Genomic DNA, 19,813 nt, shown 5'->3' on the forward strand with positions numbered 1-19,813 from the left:
TCCTGGGCTCAAGTGATCCTCCAGCCTCAGACCCTCAAGTAGCTGGGACTACAGGTGCGAGCCAGCATGCCTGACTAATTTTTTTTTGTATTTTTTGTAGGGACAGGGTTTCACCGTGTTGCCCAGGCTGGTATTGAACTGAGCTCAAGCAATCCACCCACCTCACCCTCCTAAAGTGCTGGGATTACAGGCGTGAGCCACTATGCCTGGCCAGAATGGTTTTAGTTTTTAATGTGACTAAAAATTTTAAATTACATATGTGACTCACATTTCATTTCTAGTGGACAGCACTGATGTAAATATTATCCTTTGTTTTTGATGCTGCAACTATCTTCTCCTTGTCTATTAACTTTGTTTTTGGTAACCTTTGCTGAAAAAAATGCTGTAACATTAATGTAGCTAAGTCATCAATTTTCCACTTATTGTTTGTACTTCAATGGTTTAATAAACTTCACAAAGATAATTCTTTATTTTCTTCTTCTGGTTCTGAATACTCACCTGTCTCATTTAGGTCTTTAATTCATTTAGAGTCCATCTTTCTATAGTGTAACGTAAAAGTCCAGCTTTTTCTCCAGATGATGAGCCAGTTTTCCCAATACTATATTCTAAACAAGGCATTCTTTTCCATTTTTACCACATTTATTGTATATCAAATTCCCATATGCACACAGATCTATTTCTGAACTCTCCCTCTGTTTCGTTCATCTGTTCCTACACCAGAACCACACTGCTTTTGCTTTGTAATATTCCTCAATGACTAGTAGGTTGAATCACTCATTTGTATGCTGATATAAATATATCAGCCTAAAACATCCCAACAAAAGTTTCTTTACTTTCCCTTTGCTTTATCTTATCAGTTATAGAGATTGGCCTTTTAAGTAATATTAATAAATATTGCCATTAGAACTTTCTTTGACTGCCTTTTCTTTAAGGATGTTTTTCTCAGTAAATCTTTTAGAGCTGTGATAGAGTTAAAAACTCATCTGCTCATATCTGATAAACCACATGGATGATGAGCAAACCTCTAGTGAGCACCTGCTACTGCAACTGTCTCTTGCATCAGTTAGAGTTCTTTGGCTTCCACTGATAAAAATCAGTGGAGGAAAAGCTGAACAGCCAGGATTCAAGAAGAACAAGAATCAATGTTGGCTACTCTAACCTTCTCTTACTCAATAAGACATGAGTTCTTCAAACTCTTCCTCTCATACCTGTTTACTTTTTTTTTTTTAAACTGGTTTCTTGAGGGAAAAAAAAAGAGAAAGGACAGATGTTTTACCTCTTTCTTACCACGTGGTATCTTCAGTCTCATATTATTGTTATTAATATTTATTATACCAGACAGACAGCTCTGGGGATAAAGGAATCGATAGCTAGTGTTTCCAAGGGAAATGGATCAGCTGTAATCATTTCCCTTCTTTGCATCATTCCACTTATAAATCAGTTCTTAGGAGATGGAATAAGATTTAGACCAAAGCAGGTTCCCCTAGCATGGGCACTAAAGGATCACTCTCTTATTTGGTGCCATCGTTGTTTTCCAAAATTCAATTACATTTTAACCATGTAACTCTCTCATTCAGACACTTTAAGCGACTTTCAGTGTCTACAAATTAAATACAGATTCCTTAGCGTGGCATTCAAGGTCTTCCTAATATGACCACAACTTGCCCTTGTAGGCATATCCTATACTTTCCCATCTTCAGGCTTTTGTTTTGTTATTTCTTCTTTGTGAAACACCTTTGCCTTTGGAAATTCCACCAGTGTCTTAAGGTGTATTTCAAATGCCACATCCTCAATGTTGGCTATCTAACCTTCTCCCACTCAATAAGACATGAGCTGTCCTTCAAACTCTTTCTCTCATACCTGTTTTACCTTTTTCTAAAACAAAAAACAAACAAACAACAACAAAAAAATGGTTTCTTGAGAAAGGACAGATGTTTTACCTCTTTCTTACCATGTGGTGTCTTCAGTCTCATATTATTGTCATTAATATTTATTATATTATCTATTCTCTGAGCAGCCCTTGCATCCTTCTCCTTCCCTTTTTGCTTGTTACCCAGAGTTGGCTTCTGTTGCCTGCAACTAAAGAACCATGATATAATTTTTTGGTCTCTTTTAATTAGTTTAGACAATTAGACTCCTGCACATTTCTGTCACACTTGCTTGTTGTGGTTTATTCTTGACTGAATCTTTATGAAAGACACAAAATTAGAAGTTTTTAAAAAATGTTTTTTCCGTCTGCATTTGGTAGGGTATAGGGATTAAGGCTGGAAATCAGGGTAGGGTAAGGGGCACAAAACATAAATAGAAAAGACAGAGGAAGAGAACAGAATAAACGAAGGGGTAAGTTTTTAAAATACGTTGAAGTGCCCTCCCCTCAGAGAGATTAGATCAGGTAGAAGCAACAGTTTGAGAACTGATGCAAGGCTGAAAAATGGGTACTGGGGGATGGGAGTGAGGTGAGAAATGTAGTGAATGGCCAAGGCTTTAAGAATTTTTAAATCCTTTGGAGAGGAAAATGAATGCAAGGCCCACATTCAGCAGAAAGTCTCTCAGGATTCACGGAAGTCCATATTCTGAGGTAATGGTGCTTGAGCCTACAACAGTTATAAGAATTTTCAAGAAGAGTTTTGGTTTTTTAAAAAATATATGAATTATTGCTTATATAATTTATTTTTATTTTTATTTTATATGGAGTCTCACTCTGTCACCCAGGCTGGAGTGCAGTGGCGTGATTCCAGCTCACTGCAGCCTCTGCCTCCTGGGTTCAGGCGATTTCTTTGCCTCAGTCTCCCAAGTAGCTGGGATTACAGGTGCCTGCCACCATGCTTGGCTAATTTTTGCATTTTTAGTAGAGATGGGCTTTCACCATGTTGGCCAGGCTGTTCTTGAACTCCTGACCTCAAGTGATCCGCCTGCCTTGGCCTCCCAAAGTGCTGGGATTACAGGCGTGAGCCACTGTGCCCGGCCAGAATTATCGCTTATATAATTTATATTTTGGGGTTGACGTTAGTAAATATAGAAGTGGGGGAGCAGGACATAAATGTGGGGAAGGGGAATCATCGGAGCTTAGGAGTGAAAGACTGTTGTTTTACTTCAATATTTCCAGTCCCTGGCACTGCACTGACACAAAAAGAACCCTCAAACGCTTATGAGTAAATCGGTAAGTTGATGAATGAATAAAGTAGCAAAAAATCAGGATCCGTGAGCTATTCTGAAGGATTTCAGAGATGCTGCAAATTTGCAAGAGTAGGAATGACCATGGAGAGAATGTTCTTACATAGTTCAGTTTAACTGAAATATTTGTGAGATACATACTCTGTGCTCTGCACCTGCACTTCGGGAAAATACAAAGACAAGGAACAGTCCCTACTCCTACATAACTCACAATTCTGTATGTGAACAGGGAGAAATCGCAATATTAATAGCAATTATATGAGACTGAAGATACTACATAGCAAGAAAGAGGTAAAACATCTGTCCTTTCTCAAGAAACCAGTTTAAAAAAAAAAAGTAAAAAGATATGAGAGGAAGAGTTTGAAGGACAGCTCATGTCTTATTGAGTGGGCCAACACTGAGGATGTGGAATTTGAAATACGCCTTGAGGCACTCACTGTTAGAATTTCCAAAGACAAAGGTGTTTCACAAAGAAGAAAAAACAAAAACAAAAGCCTGGAGATGGGAAAGTATAGGATATGCCTACAAGGGCAGGTTGTGGTCATATTAGGAAGACCTTGAATGCCATGCTAAGGAATCTATATTTAACTGTAGGCACTGAAAATCACTTAAAGTGTCTGAATGAGAAAGTTACATGGTTAAAATCAGTGTTTTAAAGAAAATGTGCCTGTCAGAGTTTTGTAGAATCTTGCTGCTCAAAGAGTGGTCAAGGACCAGAAGCATGGGCTTTACCTGGGAGCCTACTAGCAATGCAGAATCTCAGGTCCCCATCCCAGACCCACAGAATCTAAACCTGTACAGTAGCAAGAGCCCCAAGCAATTTGTTTGCACATTAAAATTTGAGAACCACCGGTATAGAATATAACTGAAGACTTGACCTAAGAAAACCAGTTAGAGGACTAGGCCAAAGATAGCTGAACAAAGAGGGTGGCTAATGAGGGAGCCCGGAAAGGGAGAAGACAGAAATGACACAGGGCTTTTAGCCTGGATGGCGATGGCATATTTCTGCCTCACTCATTTTCCTAATAGGTTAATCCTCTTCCCTTATTCATTAAAGTCATTGTTTTCTGTTAATACATTTTTTCTACTTGGTTCTTCTATTCATTAGCAAGCACTGCTTCTTTCTGATTGTGCTCATAGGTCATAAAGCAAATGAGAAATTTTCTTGAGCCTCGTTCTTAAGGGATGCAGATTGCAACTACTGCTGTGCTATACGCTGGAGGAAAGAAATCACATAAAACGATTAGAAAGGAGAAAAAAAATAAGTGAAACTACCTTCTCATGTACTTCAGGGTTTTCCTCCCTTCTGAGTTTAATATGAATCAAACAGGTGTGCATTCAAAGCATGCAAGTGTGTCTTCATTGGCTTTTAATCATCAGCTTGAAGAAAATTCAGATCTCTCAGAAAGAGAGAAAAGTAAACAGCTGAGCACTGTGACTCATTTACACTTCAAATATACTTTGAATTGGTTATTCCTCAATTAATCAAATAGCTGGTGTATCCCTAAAGTAGTATAAAGTGACACACTGTGTGAAATCAATTTTTCTTTCCAAAATCATTAAATCCAGTAGCCTGTGACTACATCCCTGCTAATTCTGGTACCAGTCCTTTCATCCTCCATTAACTTTGGCACGCCTAACAGCCTGTCAAGAATAATTTCCCAGGACGTAAATAATTCAGAAATTAAAAATTAATAAATAATAACAGAGAACTACTGGGAAATAGGCTGGGTCAATTAGTGCGCTCTGCATTCTGTTTCTTCACAGCAGGGGGAGGCAGCCACATTCGTTACTTGAATCTTCCTTTCGATTCTGCAGTCTGATTTACAGCTCTTCATTACTGGATCCAGTCAGACGCAATTACCTCCATCACTATCTCAGTTCCTAACTTCAAAGAAACGAACGTTTTCTTGTCTGCTTTTTTTCTCCTTGAAGCAGGCTCAGCTTGACATCCCTGGAATTTCTTCCACGCAGACTAATTAATAAGTCTTCGACTTATCATATTCACTTCTCTTCTTTGATGTGCTACCTTAGTCAATCATCCCATTTAATTAGAATTTCAATGATAACTTTACTTATCTTGTGGCTAGATGTAAATTAAAATAATGGGATTTTAATTCTCTTTCGTATGGGGTTATGACATTTTGGAAGAAAAAGTTTCAACACAAACATGATATTATGTACTTTTTACTTTTCATGTGGGGGTGGGGGGGCATTTTGCAAAATTATTTTCTTCTTGCTACAAAAGAGTATTGCTGTTGAGCAAGCAATAATGAAAATGCACTGGATTTTTCTATAGCATCTTTTCACCAAGCTTTCATAGGAAAACAATTGTCTTCATTTGCATAAATAATTGGAACAAGACACAGGACGTGGAACAAGACACAAAGGCAGTGGCTACGTTTTGGGAAAAAAAAAAAAGGATCTCCAGAAAGTCAAGGAGTTGACACACTAACCCTTTTAACTCTTTTGCCCTTTTCTGTCAATCCATGCTATGTTTCCATTTTGATAAATTCTATAGTGGTTTTTCTAGAGTTCCCCAAAATAACACAAGGAAATAAAAATGTTCTCCTAAGAACACACCAAACATTAGTAAGGTATAAGGTGTAACAGTGATGTGGAAAACTGGTTATAAGGAAGAGCAGAAGGCAGCATTTCATTTCTAGAAAACAATACTAAGACCAATTATCTATTGAGCAGCCATGGTGTGCCAGCCTCAGCCACGTGCTTTATCTCCGTTAATTCCCCCAGCACACCCACAATATGGGATTCCCACTTCCATGTTACAGATAAAGAGACAGTCTCAGTGAGGTTAACTTGCTTTCTGAAGTTCACAAAGGTAGCACGTGAGGAGAAAGAAATCAAAAGACAAGGCACGAGAGAAACAATTTAAGCCTTTAAGCATAGCATTTAAAACTTTCCATCGTCTGGCTTCAAACTGCTTGCTAAACTCACTCTCTTCCTACTTGACTACATTAACTCATCCAGAATAAAACTCCAGGCATGAGTTTAGTATCTACTGTATTATACCTTATTAATAATATATGCCTTATTAATACATTTTTGATGGTTGCTTTAATGCTTATAGACATTGGCAGAAATTCAGTCATTGTGGATGTAAATAGGGGGCATGTTTGTATATAAAACAGCATGGTGACCTCAATCATTATAAATACATTGTTTTTAAATAGCAAGTACAAACAGAAAATCATATACTATATATACAAGCTTAAAAGAAGAAAACAAGCTTTGCTCAGATTTTCTTATTTTTTCCCAGGAATAAAATTATTAGCTGTTTCATTGGTTGCTTTTAAAAAAGTTACTAACAATAGGAACATCAATGGGAATTGCACATAATTATTCCGCCCTTAATCTCAATCATTCCCTTCCTCTACCCTCAGTAACAATGTCCAGTAAGACAAGAAGCAGAGGTTACAATGACCAATAGAAATTTATTTCATTAGTAAGATGTGAAACCACTGTATTTATACCATTTTGAATCTAACCTTTCGGGGATTTAGTACAGTTGTTCTTTAACAATAGAACTTCGCTCATTTACTACTTAAGACATGATTATTTAAATTAAAGTTAATTGGTTTCCTTACTCCCCTTTAGGGCTTTAGGCTCAGAACATTTCTATTAGAAAAATCTAATTTGTTTCAAACTCCTATTTCTAAAATTTACAGTGGTTATTTAGAGTGGCTCTGATATTTTAACTCTTTGTAGCAAAACTTGTACAATGTGTTTGTGTTTTAAGCTAAGTGTTATTACCAAAAAGTCAAAAAGTTAAATTTTTTTTAAACTTTATAAAGTAAAAAAGTAACAGTAAGCTTATTAAGGTTAGTCTATTATTGAAGAAAAAAACTTTTTATAAATTTAGTGTATATAAAACATATATAGTGTATATATAGAGTATATATATTTATTTTTTTATATATAAATATATATATAGTGTATACAAAGTGTATAGTGTTTATAAAGGCTACCATAGTGTATAGTAATGTCCTAGGCCTTCCCATTCACTCACCACTCACTCACTGACTCACCCAGAGCAACTTCCAGTCCTGCAAGCTCCCTTTATAGTCAGTGCCCTATACAGGTGTACCATTATCTTTTATATCATATTTTTCTTCTACCTTTTCTATGTTTAGATATGTTTAGATACACAAATACTTACCATTGTGTTACAATTGCCTACACTATTCACTGCAGTAACATACTGTACAGGTTTGTAGACTAGAAGCAGAAGGCTATACTATAAAGCCTAGGTGTGCAGTAGACTCTACCATCTAGGTTTGTGTAAGTACACTCTATGATGTTCACACAAAGACGAAATCACCTAACATATTTCTCAGAATGTATCTGTCATTAAGCAACACATGACTATAATTGGGCCGTTCACAAATAATCACGAGATTAATAAAAGGCATTGATTCATAGTGCAATATAGGCTATGAGGCCCAATAATGGAAAAACGTGTAAAAGTTCTACAATGAAAATGCTTTTAATCTCTTTACTTTATCTCCATAGCTGTTAAGTCTAACCTTCGCTAGAATACTAAATTTTATTATTTGATATTCTTCTTGAATAATTCCTTGGTAGGCGCTAATCTCTACTTATTCATTCATTTAAAAAATATTTTTGAATGCTTACTGTTTGCCAAGCACTGCTCTAGGTATTGGAAACATGTAAGTCAAAAAAAGGAAAAAAGAAAAAAAGGACCAAACTTCCTAGCCTCATGGAGTATACTTGTAGTGGAGACAGAGTACACTTGTAGTGGAGACAGACGACACACAATAAGCACAATAAATAAATATATAGTATGTTAGAAAGTGATAAGTGTGAGGAAAAAAAGAACCTGGTGGGAGGAACTAAAAATGCCAATGGAAGACAGAAAAAAGTGCAATTTAAATGTCATGATTAGGATGGGCCTCATTTCAAAAGTGACCTTGAGCAAAGGCATAAAGGAAATGGGAGCAAGCCATGCAGATACATGGGGAACAGCATTCCAGGCAGAAGAACAGCCAGTGAGACATGAAAACCATGATGTCTTACGCAAATTAGAAAAGGCGCCCCATCGCCCTCCCCCAATATGATTCACTACATTAGTTGATCTAAAGAGAAAATTTAAACTCTCATCTTAATAGATAGTAAGAAGGCAATTCATAAATTAATATCCCTTCCTGACATGGTAAAAAAAATAAATAAATAGTAATCAGTGGCTATTTTCTTAACATATGACATAGTGGAGAAACATGGATGTTTTCCTGCATTCAGGAATAAGACAAAAATGCCATTAATCTATACTACTATTTATATTTAGTATTGCATTTGAGATATAAGCCAATGGGATGGAATAATAGGCATAAGAATTAGAAAGGAGGAGGTAATATCTGAAAAAAATAAAATCAATAAAAAGTTAATACCAATCATAAGATAATTCAGTAAGGTAGCAGGGCATACATGAATAAACAAAAATCCATAGCCTTCAATTTAAAAGAAAACAATTAAATGGAGTAGTGGGTAAGAGTATACCACTTATGTTAACAGCAAAACAGATAAAATACCTAGAGATAAACTTAATAAGAAATGTACAGAGCTTTTAGGGATAAAACTTTAAGGACACAGCAAACAGATATTCCATGTTCTTAGATAAGATGACTCAGGATCATAAAGATGTCAAGTCTCCCCAAGCTAATACACAAAATTGACACATAAAAATGTCAACTTTTGTTTGGAGTTAAACAAGTTGATGCTAAAAATTTGTATGTAATAATCAGTAAGAATTGTCAAGAAAACCCTGAAAAAGTAGAACAACATTGGGAGGGGTCAGTCTTACTAGATATTATATCGTTTATTATATAAAGCATCTTGAATTAAAACAAAGTGGTCTTAGAAAATGAGTAGATATCTAGGACCTAAAATCAATTTTTCATAAAACCAAGAGAAACATCAGACAGTACAAACAGATCCTAAGAAAACCCAGATAATGAAACACTGAAATAATTACGCTAAGTGTGTTTAAGCATTCAAAGAAAAAAGTCAAGACTGAAAATTTCAGCCTAGAATGGGAAACATAAACAGAGAAACAAATTGAAAGTTTAGAATAGAAAAATGTAATAACTGAAATTACAAACTCGAGGGATGGGTTTAACAGCACATTAGACATTGCTGGACTGGGAGACAGGTCAGAAGCATGTTAAGAACAAAAAGGTTTAAATATTAAAGAGCAGGAAAGAAACTATGGCGGTTTTAACATATAATCTTAAAATCACTGATAATCTTTCCATCAAGAATGAGGATATATAGGCTGGGCACAGTGGCTCACGCCTGTAATCCCAGCACTTTGGGAGGCCGAGGCAGGCGGATCACGAGGTCAGGAGATCGAGACCATCCTGGCTAACATGGTGAAACCCCATCTGTACTAAAAAAAAAAAAAAAAAAGCCAGGCATGGTGGTGTGCACCTGTAGTCCCAGCTACTCAGGAGGCTTAGTCAGGAGAATGGTATGAACCCAGGAGGCAGAGCTTGCAGTGAGCCGAGATTGCACCACTGCACACCAGCCTGGGCAACAGAGCAAGACTCTGTCTCAAAAAAAAAAAAAAAAAAAAAAAAGAATGAGGATATATGTCTACTGCCTTTGAATCTTTTTAGGTTTGTGACACCCTTAACCAATAGAGTATGATTGAAGTGATGCTATGTGACTTCCAAGGCCATGCATCTTCTGTTGTTTCTCTTACAATGCTTTTTTCCTAGATGCTTTCTCTTGAGAACCTACCTCCCAGAACCAAATTGCCATTTGTGAGAATTCTAAGCCTTATAGAAAGGCTATATGTAGTTGCTCTGGTTGACAGTTCCATATGAGAGCCCAGCCTTTGAAGCAGCCCAGTCCAGGCATTAAACTAAAAAGTGTTCAGATAATTCTACCTTCTACCCCCACCCCATGATGATTAATTTCTTTTTTTTTTTTTTCAGATGGGGTCTCACTCTGTCACTCAGGTTGGAGTGCAGTGGTGCCATCTCAGCTTACTGCAACCTCTGCCTCCCAGGCTCAAGTAATCCTCCCACCTCAGCCTCCTGAGTAGCTGAGACCACAGGTATGCACCACCACACCTGGCTAACTTTTTTGTATTTTTGGTAGAGATGGGGTTTTGCCATGTTGCCCAGGCTGAACTCAAGCAATCTGTCCACCCTGGCCTCCCAAAGCACTGGGATTACAGGTGTGAGCCACCACGCCCAGCCTGATGATTAATTTCATGTGTCAACTTGACTGGGCTAAGAGATGCCCAGATAGCTGGTAACATTATTTCTGTGGGTCTGTGAAGGTGGTTTCAGAAAAGATTGGCATTGGAATCAGTACACTAAGTAAAGAAGATTGCCTTCACAATGTAGGTGAGTATCATCCAATTTGTTGAGGGTCTGAATAGAAAAACATGCGGAGGAGAGTGAATTTTCTCTCTGCTTAAGCTGGGACATTCATGGTCTCTGTTCTTGAATATCAGCACTCCTGGTTCTTGGGACTCTGGACTCAGACTAGGGCTTATACCACCAGCTGTCCTGGTTTTCCAGCTTGCAGATGGCAGATTGCAGGGCCTCTCTGCCTTAATCACATGAGCCAATTCCTATAATAAATAAACAAATAAATGTATACCCTATCAGTTCTGTTTCTCTAGAGAACCCATGCACACCTTAGCTGTTCAAGTTACCCCCCAGTTGAGGCTCCAATCATTACATAGTAAAGGCAAACTATTCTCATTATACCATGTAGAAATTCCTGATCCATAGAATCCATGAGCATACTAAAATGATTATTTTATGCTTAGCGGCATAAAGTACTGAAAGCAAGAAAATCAAGAAAAAACAACTGCCAATAACGAGTTCTATTTTTAGCATAACAAAAGCTGTTGGTGTCTTGCAACACATTCCTTCATTCCACTTCTAATTTTGGCTTCCTTTGTAGTCTACTGATTAGTAATCATAATCACATGTACAAAATCCCTTAAAATTTTTTTTTTAGAGACAGGGTCTCTCTATGTTGCCCAGGCTGGCAACTTCAGTGGAAGTGCAGTGGTGCAATCTTGGCTCCCTGCAACCTCCACCACCCAGGCACAAGTGATTCTCGTGCCTCAGCCTCCTGAGTATCTGGGATTACAGGCACCTGTCACCACGCCCAGATAATTTTTGTATTTTTAGTAGAGACGGGGTTTCGCCATGTTGGCCAGGCTGGTCTTGAACTCCTGGCATCAAGCGATCCACCTGCCTTGGCCTCCCAAAGTGCTGGGATTACAGGCATGAGCCACCACACCCGGCCTAAAGAATCTCATTTGTTTTTTTAATCTGTCTTTGTTCTCTGTTCATTAATTTCTGTGTGCACTTAATAAATATTTTACAAATTTTTGTGAAATTAAAATAAGGTGAACCTATCATACTTTTTTTGGCTTGGACTGGGAAACTTTGAGGTTTAACATTTTTTTATTTAAGGGTTTTTTGATAAAAGCTATTAATTGTAATGTGGTCAGATTTATTGGTCTTTTCTGAGTTTGTGCTTTTTGTGTCTTGTTTAAAAAATCCTTTTCTACTCCAAGGTCTATAAGATAGTCACCTATATTTCCTAATAAATTAAAGCCTTATTATTGACTCATTTAAGGGTTTTTTTTTCGGTGCAGAGTGACTTAAGGATACAATTTTTTTCTTTCCATATGTATAACCATTTTTCCCAACTTCATTTACTGAATAGTCACCAATCTTTCCCCACCAATCTGATATATTACCTTTGTCATATACCAAAGTTTCATACATTTATTATTATTATTATTATTATTATTATTATTATTGAGATAGGATCTCATTCTGTTGCCCAGGCTGGAGTATGGTGGCACAATCATGGTTCACTGCAGCCTCAAACTTCTAGGCTCAAGTGATCCTCCAGCCTCAGCCTCCTGAGTAGGTGGGACTAAAGGTGTGTGCTACAACACCTGGCTAATTAAAAAAAAAAAAATTTGTAGAGATGGGCGTCTCGCTATGTTGCCCAGGCTGATCTTTAACTACAGGTCTCAGTGATCTTTCTGTATCAGCCTCCCGAAGTGCTAGGATTAACAGGCATGGGCCACTGTACCTGGCTGTCTTTGAAGTTTTTAATAAGATTGCCATATCTCTCTCAAGACTGATCAAGAAAAAATGCAAATACAAATTTAAAGAGAGGGAAAAATAGTATTATGGAACTGGGTTAAGTACCTTAAGGGAAAACTACAACAATGAGACCACTATTCTTATCTCCTGGGGTGGGGGAAGGCACGGACAGAGACGTAAACAACAGCATAGTGTGCCAAGGGCTCCCATCTCCTGTTCTCTTCTGCTCTGCAAAGTCTCTCTTAAAATATAGAGAACATATTGCAAGTAAATACATTCATTAGTGCATTTATTCAAAAACCACATCTGTCTCTCTATGCAAGCTTCCATCTCAATGCCTGGCACAGAGACGAAAAGGATTTCAGAGGACAAAAATCAAAGGACTGGAAAGGAGGGAAGTAGCTGATGACAAGGTCGGGGGAGAAGCAGCTATTTGAGAGTGAGCAGAGAGAAGGATATAACCAGAGCCTTCCATCTGGTGTTGTGACAAAGATGGCAGTGATGTGAGGCTTGATAGAATTAATAGGCCTCACAGTTCAAGACAGACTACATGCCCTCAGTCACTTGCCTGCTTTCTTGGTTTGCTAGATGGATTAGAAATACTAGAAGGAAAGTTGAGTGGGTACTGGGATATCCTATCCAAATCCTCTCTTCTGGGGCAATGCAGCTGCCTCACAGCAACACGTTGTGGATCACCTGACCCCGCCTTTCTCAGCTTCCTGGAGGTGCATTTTAAGAGCGCTCCCTATAAGCCAACACTCAAGTCTCTTCGAGGTGTGTTTCCAGGGAGCCTAATCTAAGATTAAAAACTTAAAGGCCCCTTTTAGAATTGTCTTTTACAGCCCAGGCAAAGAGTTCTTTACTTTTTTAGAGGTCATGAATCCCTTTGACAAGGTGATGAAAGCCAGGGACCCTCTTCTCAGAAAAATACACACGCGCGCTTAATGTAAAATTTTACATACTGTTTTAAAGGTTAAACTTTACCACCCATGAAAAGCCTCAAGTAGTTCTTTGTACATAATCATAAGATTAGCAACCATTTACTGAGCACTTCCTCTCTATAAGACCCTGTGCTAAGTGCTTTAACTTCATAATGCCTTTGATCATGACATAACACGGCACGGTAGTTCCTAATATCTTCCTTTTAGAGATTTAAGTGCTTGCTCAAAGTAACATAGCTAATAATTAGCAGACACTGGATTAAAATCCCAATTTGTTTGTAAAGCTTGTGCTCTGAATAAATGACAAGGAAAGAGAAGAGAAGGTTGAAGAAGGGAAGGTTCTTGAAGGTCCCTGGTCCTTGAAGGTCCCTTAACCATAAATGTCAAGAGTTGGGATTTAAACCCAGGTCTAACGCCAGAGCTGGCGCCCTTTAGATTAAAAGTGCAGTGCCCATGACAACGAAAGAAGTTGATTTTGTCCCACCTTTGCTCTTTGCGGCTTTTCATTTGCGTTTGTTTCCACAGCGATTTCCAATAGATTTCTCCGTGGCCTTGACACAGACAGCTAGTGTGAATCCCCGCCCACAGAGGGGCGGCACGTTGGTTGCCGTACAACGTGGTGGTTCCCTGCATCTCCGCCCACGTCGGAGAGGTGCGTCGGCTTCCGTACAACACGGATGCGCTCTCTCTGACGCAACTTCCTGTCCTGCGCAATTCTATTTGACCTTTGAACTCGCCAAGATTTTTTTCTTCCTCTTCCGGGGACGTTGGCTGCAGGTATGGATGTTGTTCTCTTTTCCCTGTCTTTATTTCCTTACCAATCGGCTGCCATCCGAGGAGCTGAGGAAGCCTAGAGCTCTCAGGAGCAGTCCTTTGAGCTGGCGTAGGGGTAAGGGGCACAACAGGGAGGTTGGTGGTGAGGAAGTTCCTTACTTTGATCTTTGGAAATCCCTTGTTCCTGGTGGCACCTCCAAAGCCGTGAGTAGCCAGAGCTCACCACCCGGGACTTTGCTGCATTCCAAGTGTAGCGTTTGGAGACTAACGAGTTGTGGTTTGGCGGTTTGAGTCTGGAAAATCGCCAAACGTTTTCATATTTTACACCCACGTTTTCACAGCACGCATGTATGTGTCCTTAGTCTTTGGGAGGGCAGGGTCCGGCGAGTTCGGGTGGTTGTTTCGCTATTTGGCTTCTGCGTCCAAGGCCCATGTCAAGGAAGAGAAAAATGTGTTGGAAGTTTCTGTCTTGCTTTTGGGGATGCAAACAGAATAATGGCTTCATAAATCACTCGCACTGGTTTTACGTATCAAGTTTTGGTGTCTGGTAATTCTCTTTTAGTTTAATTTTAGTGAGAGGCTTGTGACAACAAATGAGGTGGTTACAAGGGGTGGAATGGGAAGATTAAATTAGTTCAAGTATTGATTATGTTTTACGTTGGGTAGTTCCCTTAACGAAGTTGCTCATATGCATATCTGTATAACCGATTTGCTAAATAACATCACGATGTTTTCAGAAGTGGGAAGAAAGCAGGTGCCGTAACCCAAAGAAACTTGTGTAATATCAAAATTAGTATTAAAGGGTATGCCTTTACGCAGGTGGTGCTTTAGGGCAAGACATTGAACCCTGATATGTGCCAGGCATTGTGTTGGGACGGATAGCTCACGTCGTTTAATCCTAATGACAGCTGTATAAAGTAGACAGAATTCCCATTTTAGAGATAAGGAGGCTAGCTCCTTGCCCTTTATATTCCCAATAAATGGCATAGCTAAGGATTCGACTTAAGAGCTCACTTTTTGTGCTCTTTGTTTAAAGCGGTGTTTCTCCAACTGGGCTCGTGGCACTTTTCTGGACACCACTCCAAACAAAATCAGACTCTGAGTAAGGAGCCTGGTCATCAGAACGTTAAGGAAGTGCCACGTTTGATTACCATCAGGAAAGCTAACATTCTTGGCCTCTTGTTTATCAGTCACCTTTAAATACAAGTAGTTTTAAAATGTGGAATAATACATCTTAATTTAAGGGTGTTACATACAAGGATATGTATGTGAATGAAATAGACCACATGATACTGTTTTGAGATTTTATTTACTTTTACAATGGAAAGATTTGATGTTACTCTATTCTTAATTTAGGCACTCAGAATGGTCCAGCGTTTGACATACCGACGTAGGCTTTCCTACAATACAGCCTCTAACAAAACTAGGCTGTAAGTATTTCTGAAAATTTTAAGTATATATTGTCATTTACTCTACAAAATGCTGACCTATTGACTGTTTCACTTTCTAGGTCCCGAACCCCTGGTAATAGAATTGTTTACCTTTATACCAAGAAGGTTGGGAAAGCACCAAAATCTGCATGTGGTGTGTGCCCAGGCAGACTTCGAGGGGTAAGTGTACCTTTTACTGTGTGCAGCCTAACAAGTCTTGAACTTACTGAGCTTTGATCCCTTGACGATGGAATGAATCAAGGAGAGGTTACCACTAAGAGGGTTCAGAATTACTAAACATTCATGAGCCAAATCTGCCACGAACATAGACTTTTTAAGCCAATCTGAGAAATGCAGTGAAATGCCTTTCAGATAAATGAGTACACCATTTCCCTTTGTAACCTACTTTAAACTTGCCCTTAACACTTAACAAAATTTAGGAAAATTTCTGTTAAAGCATCACAAAAATCTTAATATTTTTCTTATGCAGGTTCGTGCTGTAAGACCTAAAGTTCTTATGAGATTGTCCAAAACAAAGAAACATGTCAGCAGGGCCTATGGTGGTTCCATGTGTGCTAAATGTGTTCGTGACAGGTAAGTTAAATGCTTAAATGGGCTTTCCTTAGCAAATTATTGTGTGTGTTATACTGTCTGCTGATCAGTACAATGGTGAAGCAACTCATTTTAAACCAGTTGCATGCTTTTGCTATGGATAATTGATGCTGCACAAAGCAGGAAATGATATTCAAAGTAATAATTTGGGGGCATATTTATGCTAGATGTGGAGATTAAAAGGAACTTGGTTTTGTTCAGGAGGTGGGTAAGAAAGTCTCTGTTAGTGGTTTGGACAAAGATAGATGGAGTGTGGAAGGTGTTAAAAGTGTAGGAACAGAAGAGTTGTGTATTCTCATGAGCATAGGGTTGCAGGAGATGATGGACAACAAAGGTAGAAAAGCCAGATTATGGCCAGGTGTGGTGGCTTATGCCTGAAATCCCAACACTTTGGGAGGCGGAGGCAGGCAGATACCTGAGGTTGGGAGTTTGAGACCAGGCTGACCAACATGGAGAAACAGCATCTCTACTAAAAATACAAAAAGGTAGCTGGGCGTGGTGGCGCATGCCTGTGATCCCAGCTACTCAGAGACTGAGGCAGGAGAATTGCTGGAAGCTGGGAGGCAGAGGTTGTGGTGAGCTGCAATTGCGCTATTGCACTCCAGCCTGGGCAACAAGAGCGAAACTCTGTCTCAAAAAAAAAAAGGGAAAGAAAGAAAAGCCAGATTATGAGGGGCTTTACAGAATAAAAGGTAGATTAGCTTAATTCTTTTATTGATTGATTGATTTTGAGATGGAGTCTCGCTCTGTAGCCCAGGCTGGAGTCCAGTGGTGTGATCTTGGCTCACTGTAACCTCCGCCTCCCGGGTTCAAGCAATTCTTCTGCCTCAGCCTCCCGAATAGCTGGGACTACAGGCACATGCCACCACACTTGACTGATTTTTTGTATTTTTAGTAGAGACAAGGTTTCACTGTGTTAGCCAGGATGGTCTCGATCTGACCTCGTGATCTGTCAGCCTCGGCCTCCCAAAGTGCTGGGAATACAGGTATAAGCCACCGCACCCAGTCCTAGCTGAGTTTTTAAACCAAACCTTTTGACACCAAATGCAGGCTTCATTCTGCATTTTAGGAGGTAGTTTGTAAGAGAACAGTAGGAGATACTACATTAATACAAATAGGGGATAAATATAGCTTCTGTGATACACAGCAAAGCTTAACTATGATTGAAGTTTAAAGGAGAAATTACTTGCAAATAACTAGGAATGGCATTTGAGTTGGAACCTAAATGATGGGCAAATTTTGGACAAAAGGCAGAAAGGGCATTCCAGGCAAGGAAAGTACAGACTGATCTGGCACATTGTGGGTGAGAAATGGAAGTGTACATTGGAGATAAGTCATGAGTTTTAAGCTGAAGAAGTTTGGCTTTTTTTCCCCAGTCTTTGGTTCTAAAACTTTGCTGAACACAGAATCAGATGGGCACATTTATTAAAAATACAAATTCTCGGGCCTTATCTCCTGAAGATTTGAATTTAGGTTTACAGGATAGCCTAGAAATTAGCATTGTTAGCTGTGATGCTGAGCAGGTCTGCATGTGGTCTGTGCTTTGAGTAAGTTAAGGGAATTTTTAAGTGATTCAGTTGTATGTGTCTGATAGGATCACATGGGGGAGATTTGAAGAAATTAGAAAACCCAGAGTTTTGAGGGTAGGGTTTGATAACCAGGTTTACCAATGGGAAATGGGGTGGGGGAAGGTTTAAGTTGAAGCAAGAGGAGTGCTTTAAACTCTGGTGGTAACTCTGATTTAACAAATGCTAGGAAGACCTGCTTTTTGCTAGGTCCTGTGCAACACTGTAATGATAGTGATCCATAAAATGCACTCCTAGATGGAGGCTCAAAGTCTAGAAAATCTTTCCAAATTTAATCCTCATAAACTCCCTGTTAAATACGTGTGAAACTATTTTGTGCCTTAATATAGAGAAGGTAACTTGTCCAGTGTGCAGCTAGTGTGTGGTGGAGTTGGCCGTAAACAGGTTCTAAAATCCTTGCTCTTGGTGAGGTGTCTCTTGCTAATATCCCTTTACCTTTTAATTTTAGTTCTTAACACATAGCCCCTTATGTGTTGTTTTTTACTGGGAATTTTCAAAAATATGGTTAAAATATTCTAAGACATTTTGCAAATCAAGAAATACCACTATTCCTGGATCCTAACAATAAATTAGAGCTCTCATAAGTGGTCTCCTGTGGGGATGACTTCATAGTTTATCTTGACTCAGAAGGAGGACAGATAACTACTGGCATGAAATTGAAGGATCATCCTGCTTTAAATGAATTTCACCTTTTAAGTTTTACTCTGTATTTGTGTATCCTGTAGTTTCCTGGGTTCCCTGATTGCTTTGCTTGGTTCTTTACCATGTTTGCCTTCTCTGTGCTAAATAAAAAATGAAGTTCATTTTAAAGAAATGATTAATTTGGTATTTTCCTTTCTAGGATCAAGCGTGCTTTCCTTATCGAGGAGCAGAAAATCGTTGTGAAAGTGTTGAAGGCACAAGCACAGAGTCAGAAAGCTAAATAAAAAAATGAAACTTTTTTGAGTAATAAAAATGAAAAGACTTGCTGTATGTATGACTTTTTTTTTTTTTCTGTTGTAATGTGTTAGTATACAGATTTTGTTTCTGTATGGTATTTGGGGACCCTGTAGTTTTTAGCAGATTACTTTTTCTTGTTTTGTTTGTTGTTTGTTTTTGGTTTGGTTTGGTTTTTTTGAGACGGAGTTTCTCTCTTGTTGCCTAGGCTGGAGTACAATGGCAGGATCTCGGCTCACTGCACCCTCTGCCTTCCAGGTTCAAGTGATTCTCCTGCCTCAGCCTCCCAAGTAGCTGGGATTACAGGCATGTGCCACCATGCCTGGCTAATTTTGTATATTTTAGTAGAGACGAGGTTTCTCCATGTTGGTCAGGCTGGTCTCAAACTCCCGACCTCAGGTGATCTGCCCACCTCGGCCTCCCAAAGTGCTGGTGTTAAGGTGTGAGCCGCAGCACCCAGCCAGTGGGTTACTTTTTCTGAAGAAACAGTTGGTGGTCACTGATGGCCAGAATTTTTTGGTGACAGCTCTACCGCTGCATTGGAGCATAATGTCCTTCTCTTTGTGGGCTGAGACTTCAGGGTGGTTTGGGAGGAATGGCCCTTCTATTTGAAACTTTAATATCCCTTTGATCCTTATTATGGTATCTCCTTTACGTCAGCAAGTTTCACAGGATAGAAACCTTGGTATTCTAGTTCCTTGGAATGGAACCTTTTTAAGATTGTTTTTAAACCCTCTGTTCTTTTAGGTCACTTCAGTTCAAAAATGGTATCTTGGAGAGCTCAGAACTCCTTATTTAACAAATGAGTGAGCTACTATATATAAAACCTTGGGTCAAGGGTATAGTTTCTGATCTACATTGGATTTATTATCCAGGCCAGAATGTTAAAATACAGACCTCATTTTTCTTGGGAACTATGTAGTGTTTCTGCCAGCTCAGACAAGGTTTCACTCCTGCTGCCCAGCCTGGAGTGCAATCTTGGCTTGCTGCAACCTCCATCTCCTGGACTCAAGTGATTCTCTGCCTCAGCCTCCCAAGTAGCTGGGACTACAGGTAGGCACCACCATGCCTGGCTCATTTTTGGTTTTTTTAGAAACAGTTTCACCATATTCCTAGGCTGGTCTCAAAACTCCTGGGCTCAAGCAGTCTGCCTGCCTCAGCCTCCCAGAGTGCCAGGATTACAGGCATGAGCCATTCTTCTGCCCAACCTGTTGGCTGACAACCTTTTTTTT

The 19,813-nt window shown here is 39.1% G+C and overlaps 2 protein-coding genes across 20 annotated transcripts in view; one reads left to right on the top strand and one right to left on the bottom strand.

Annotated features, from left to right (window-relative positions):
- Positions 1–14,027, bottom strand: part of LOC129397619 (uncharacterized) — a 238,137-nt gene extending 224,110 nt beyond the window's left edge. For 11 of the 17 annotated variants that reach the window (XR_010111996.1, XR_008625207.2, XR_008625204.2 and 8 more), the window contains exon 1: positions 13,728–13,875. Coding sequence is in view for 1 of the 17 variants with exons in the window: in XM_063603862.1 (XP_063459932.1) it covers positions 13,728–13,876 (149 nt within the window). In the remaining 16 variants the exon portion in view is untranslated. Of the gene's footprint in view, positions 1–268; positions 7,238–7,311; positions 10,796–13,727 lie in introns of those variants that run through there. The other 6 variants (XR_010111995.1, XR_010111994.1, XR_008625194.2 and 3 more) reach the window with 5 other exon arrangements.
- RPL34 (ribosomal protein L34) lies at positions 13,953–18,617 on the top strand. 3 transcript variants are annotated; one of them, XM_008955365.6, is made up of 5 exons: positions 13,953–14,020; positions 15,374–15,447; positions 15,528–15,627; positions 15,938–16,041; positions 18,487–18,617. In XM_008955365.6, exons 2-5 carry the CDS (start codon positions 15,383–15,385, stop codon positions 18,569–18,571), a joined length of 354 nt encoding a protein of 117 aa, XP_008953613.1. In that variant the 5' UTR covers positions 13,953–14,020; positions 15,374–15,382; the 3' UTR covers positions 18,572–18,617. The 3 variants fall into 3 exon arrangements, with proteins under 3 accessions (XP_008953613.1, XP_008953612.1, XP_008953611.5); XM_008955364.4 differs by lacking the exon at positions 13,953–14,020 and adding an exon at positions 14,029–14,132; XM_008955363.6 differs by lacking the exon at positions 13,953–14,020 and adding an exon at positions 14,090–14,221.
- The last annotated feature ends 1,196 nt before the right edge of the window (positions 18,618–19,813 follow it).

Source organism: Pan paniscus, chromosome 3, assembly GCF_029289425.2.
Source record: "Pan paniscus chromosome 3, NHGRI_mPanPan1-v2.0_pri, whole genome shotgun sequence".
Taxonomy (NCBI): domain Eukaryota; kingdom Metazoa; phylum Chordata; class Mammalia; order Primates; family Hominidae; genus Pan; species Pan paniscus.

Bases quoted from the DNA above. Each gene is read 5' to 3' on its own strand.
- RPL34 (XM_008955365.6), top strand. From the start codon at position 15,383: ATGGTCCAGCGTTTGACATACCGACGTAGGCTTTCCTACAATACAGCC. The intron at 15,628-15,937 runs GTAAGTGTACCT...TTTCTTATGCAG, and splicing joins GCCCAGGCAGACTTCGAGGG to GTTCGTGCTGTAAGACCTAA. The intron at 16,042-18,486 runs GTAAGTTAAATG...TTTCCTTTCTAG, and splicing joins GCTAAATGTGTTCGTGACAG to GATCAAGCGTGCTTTCCTTA.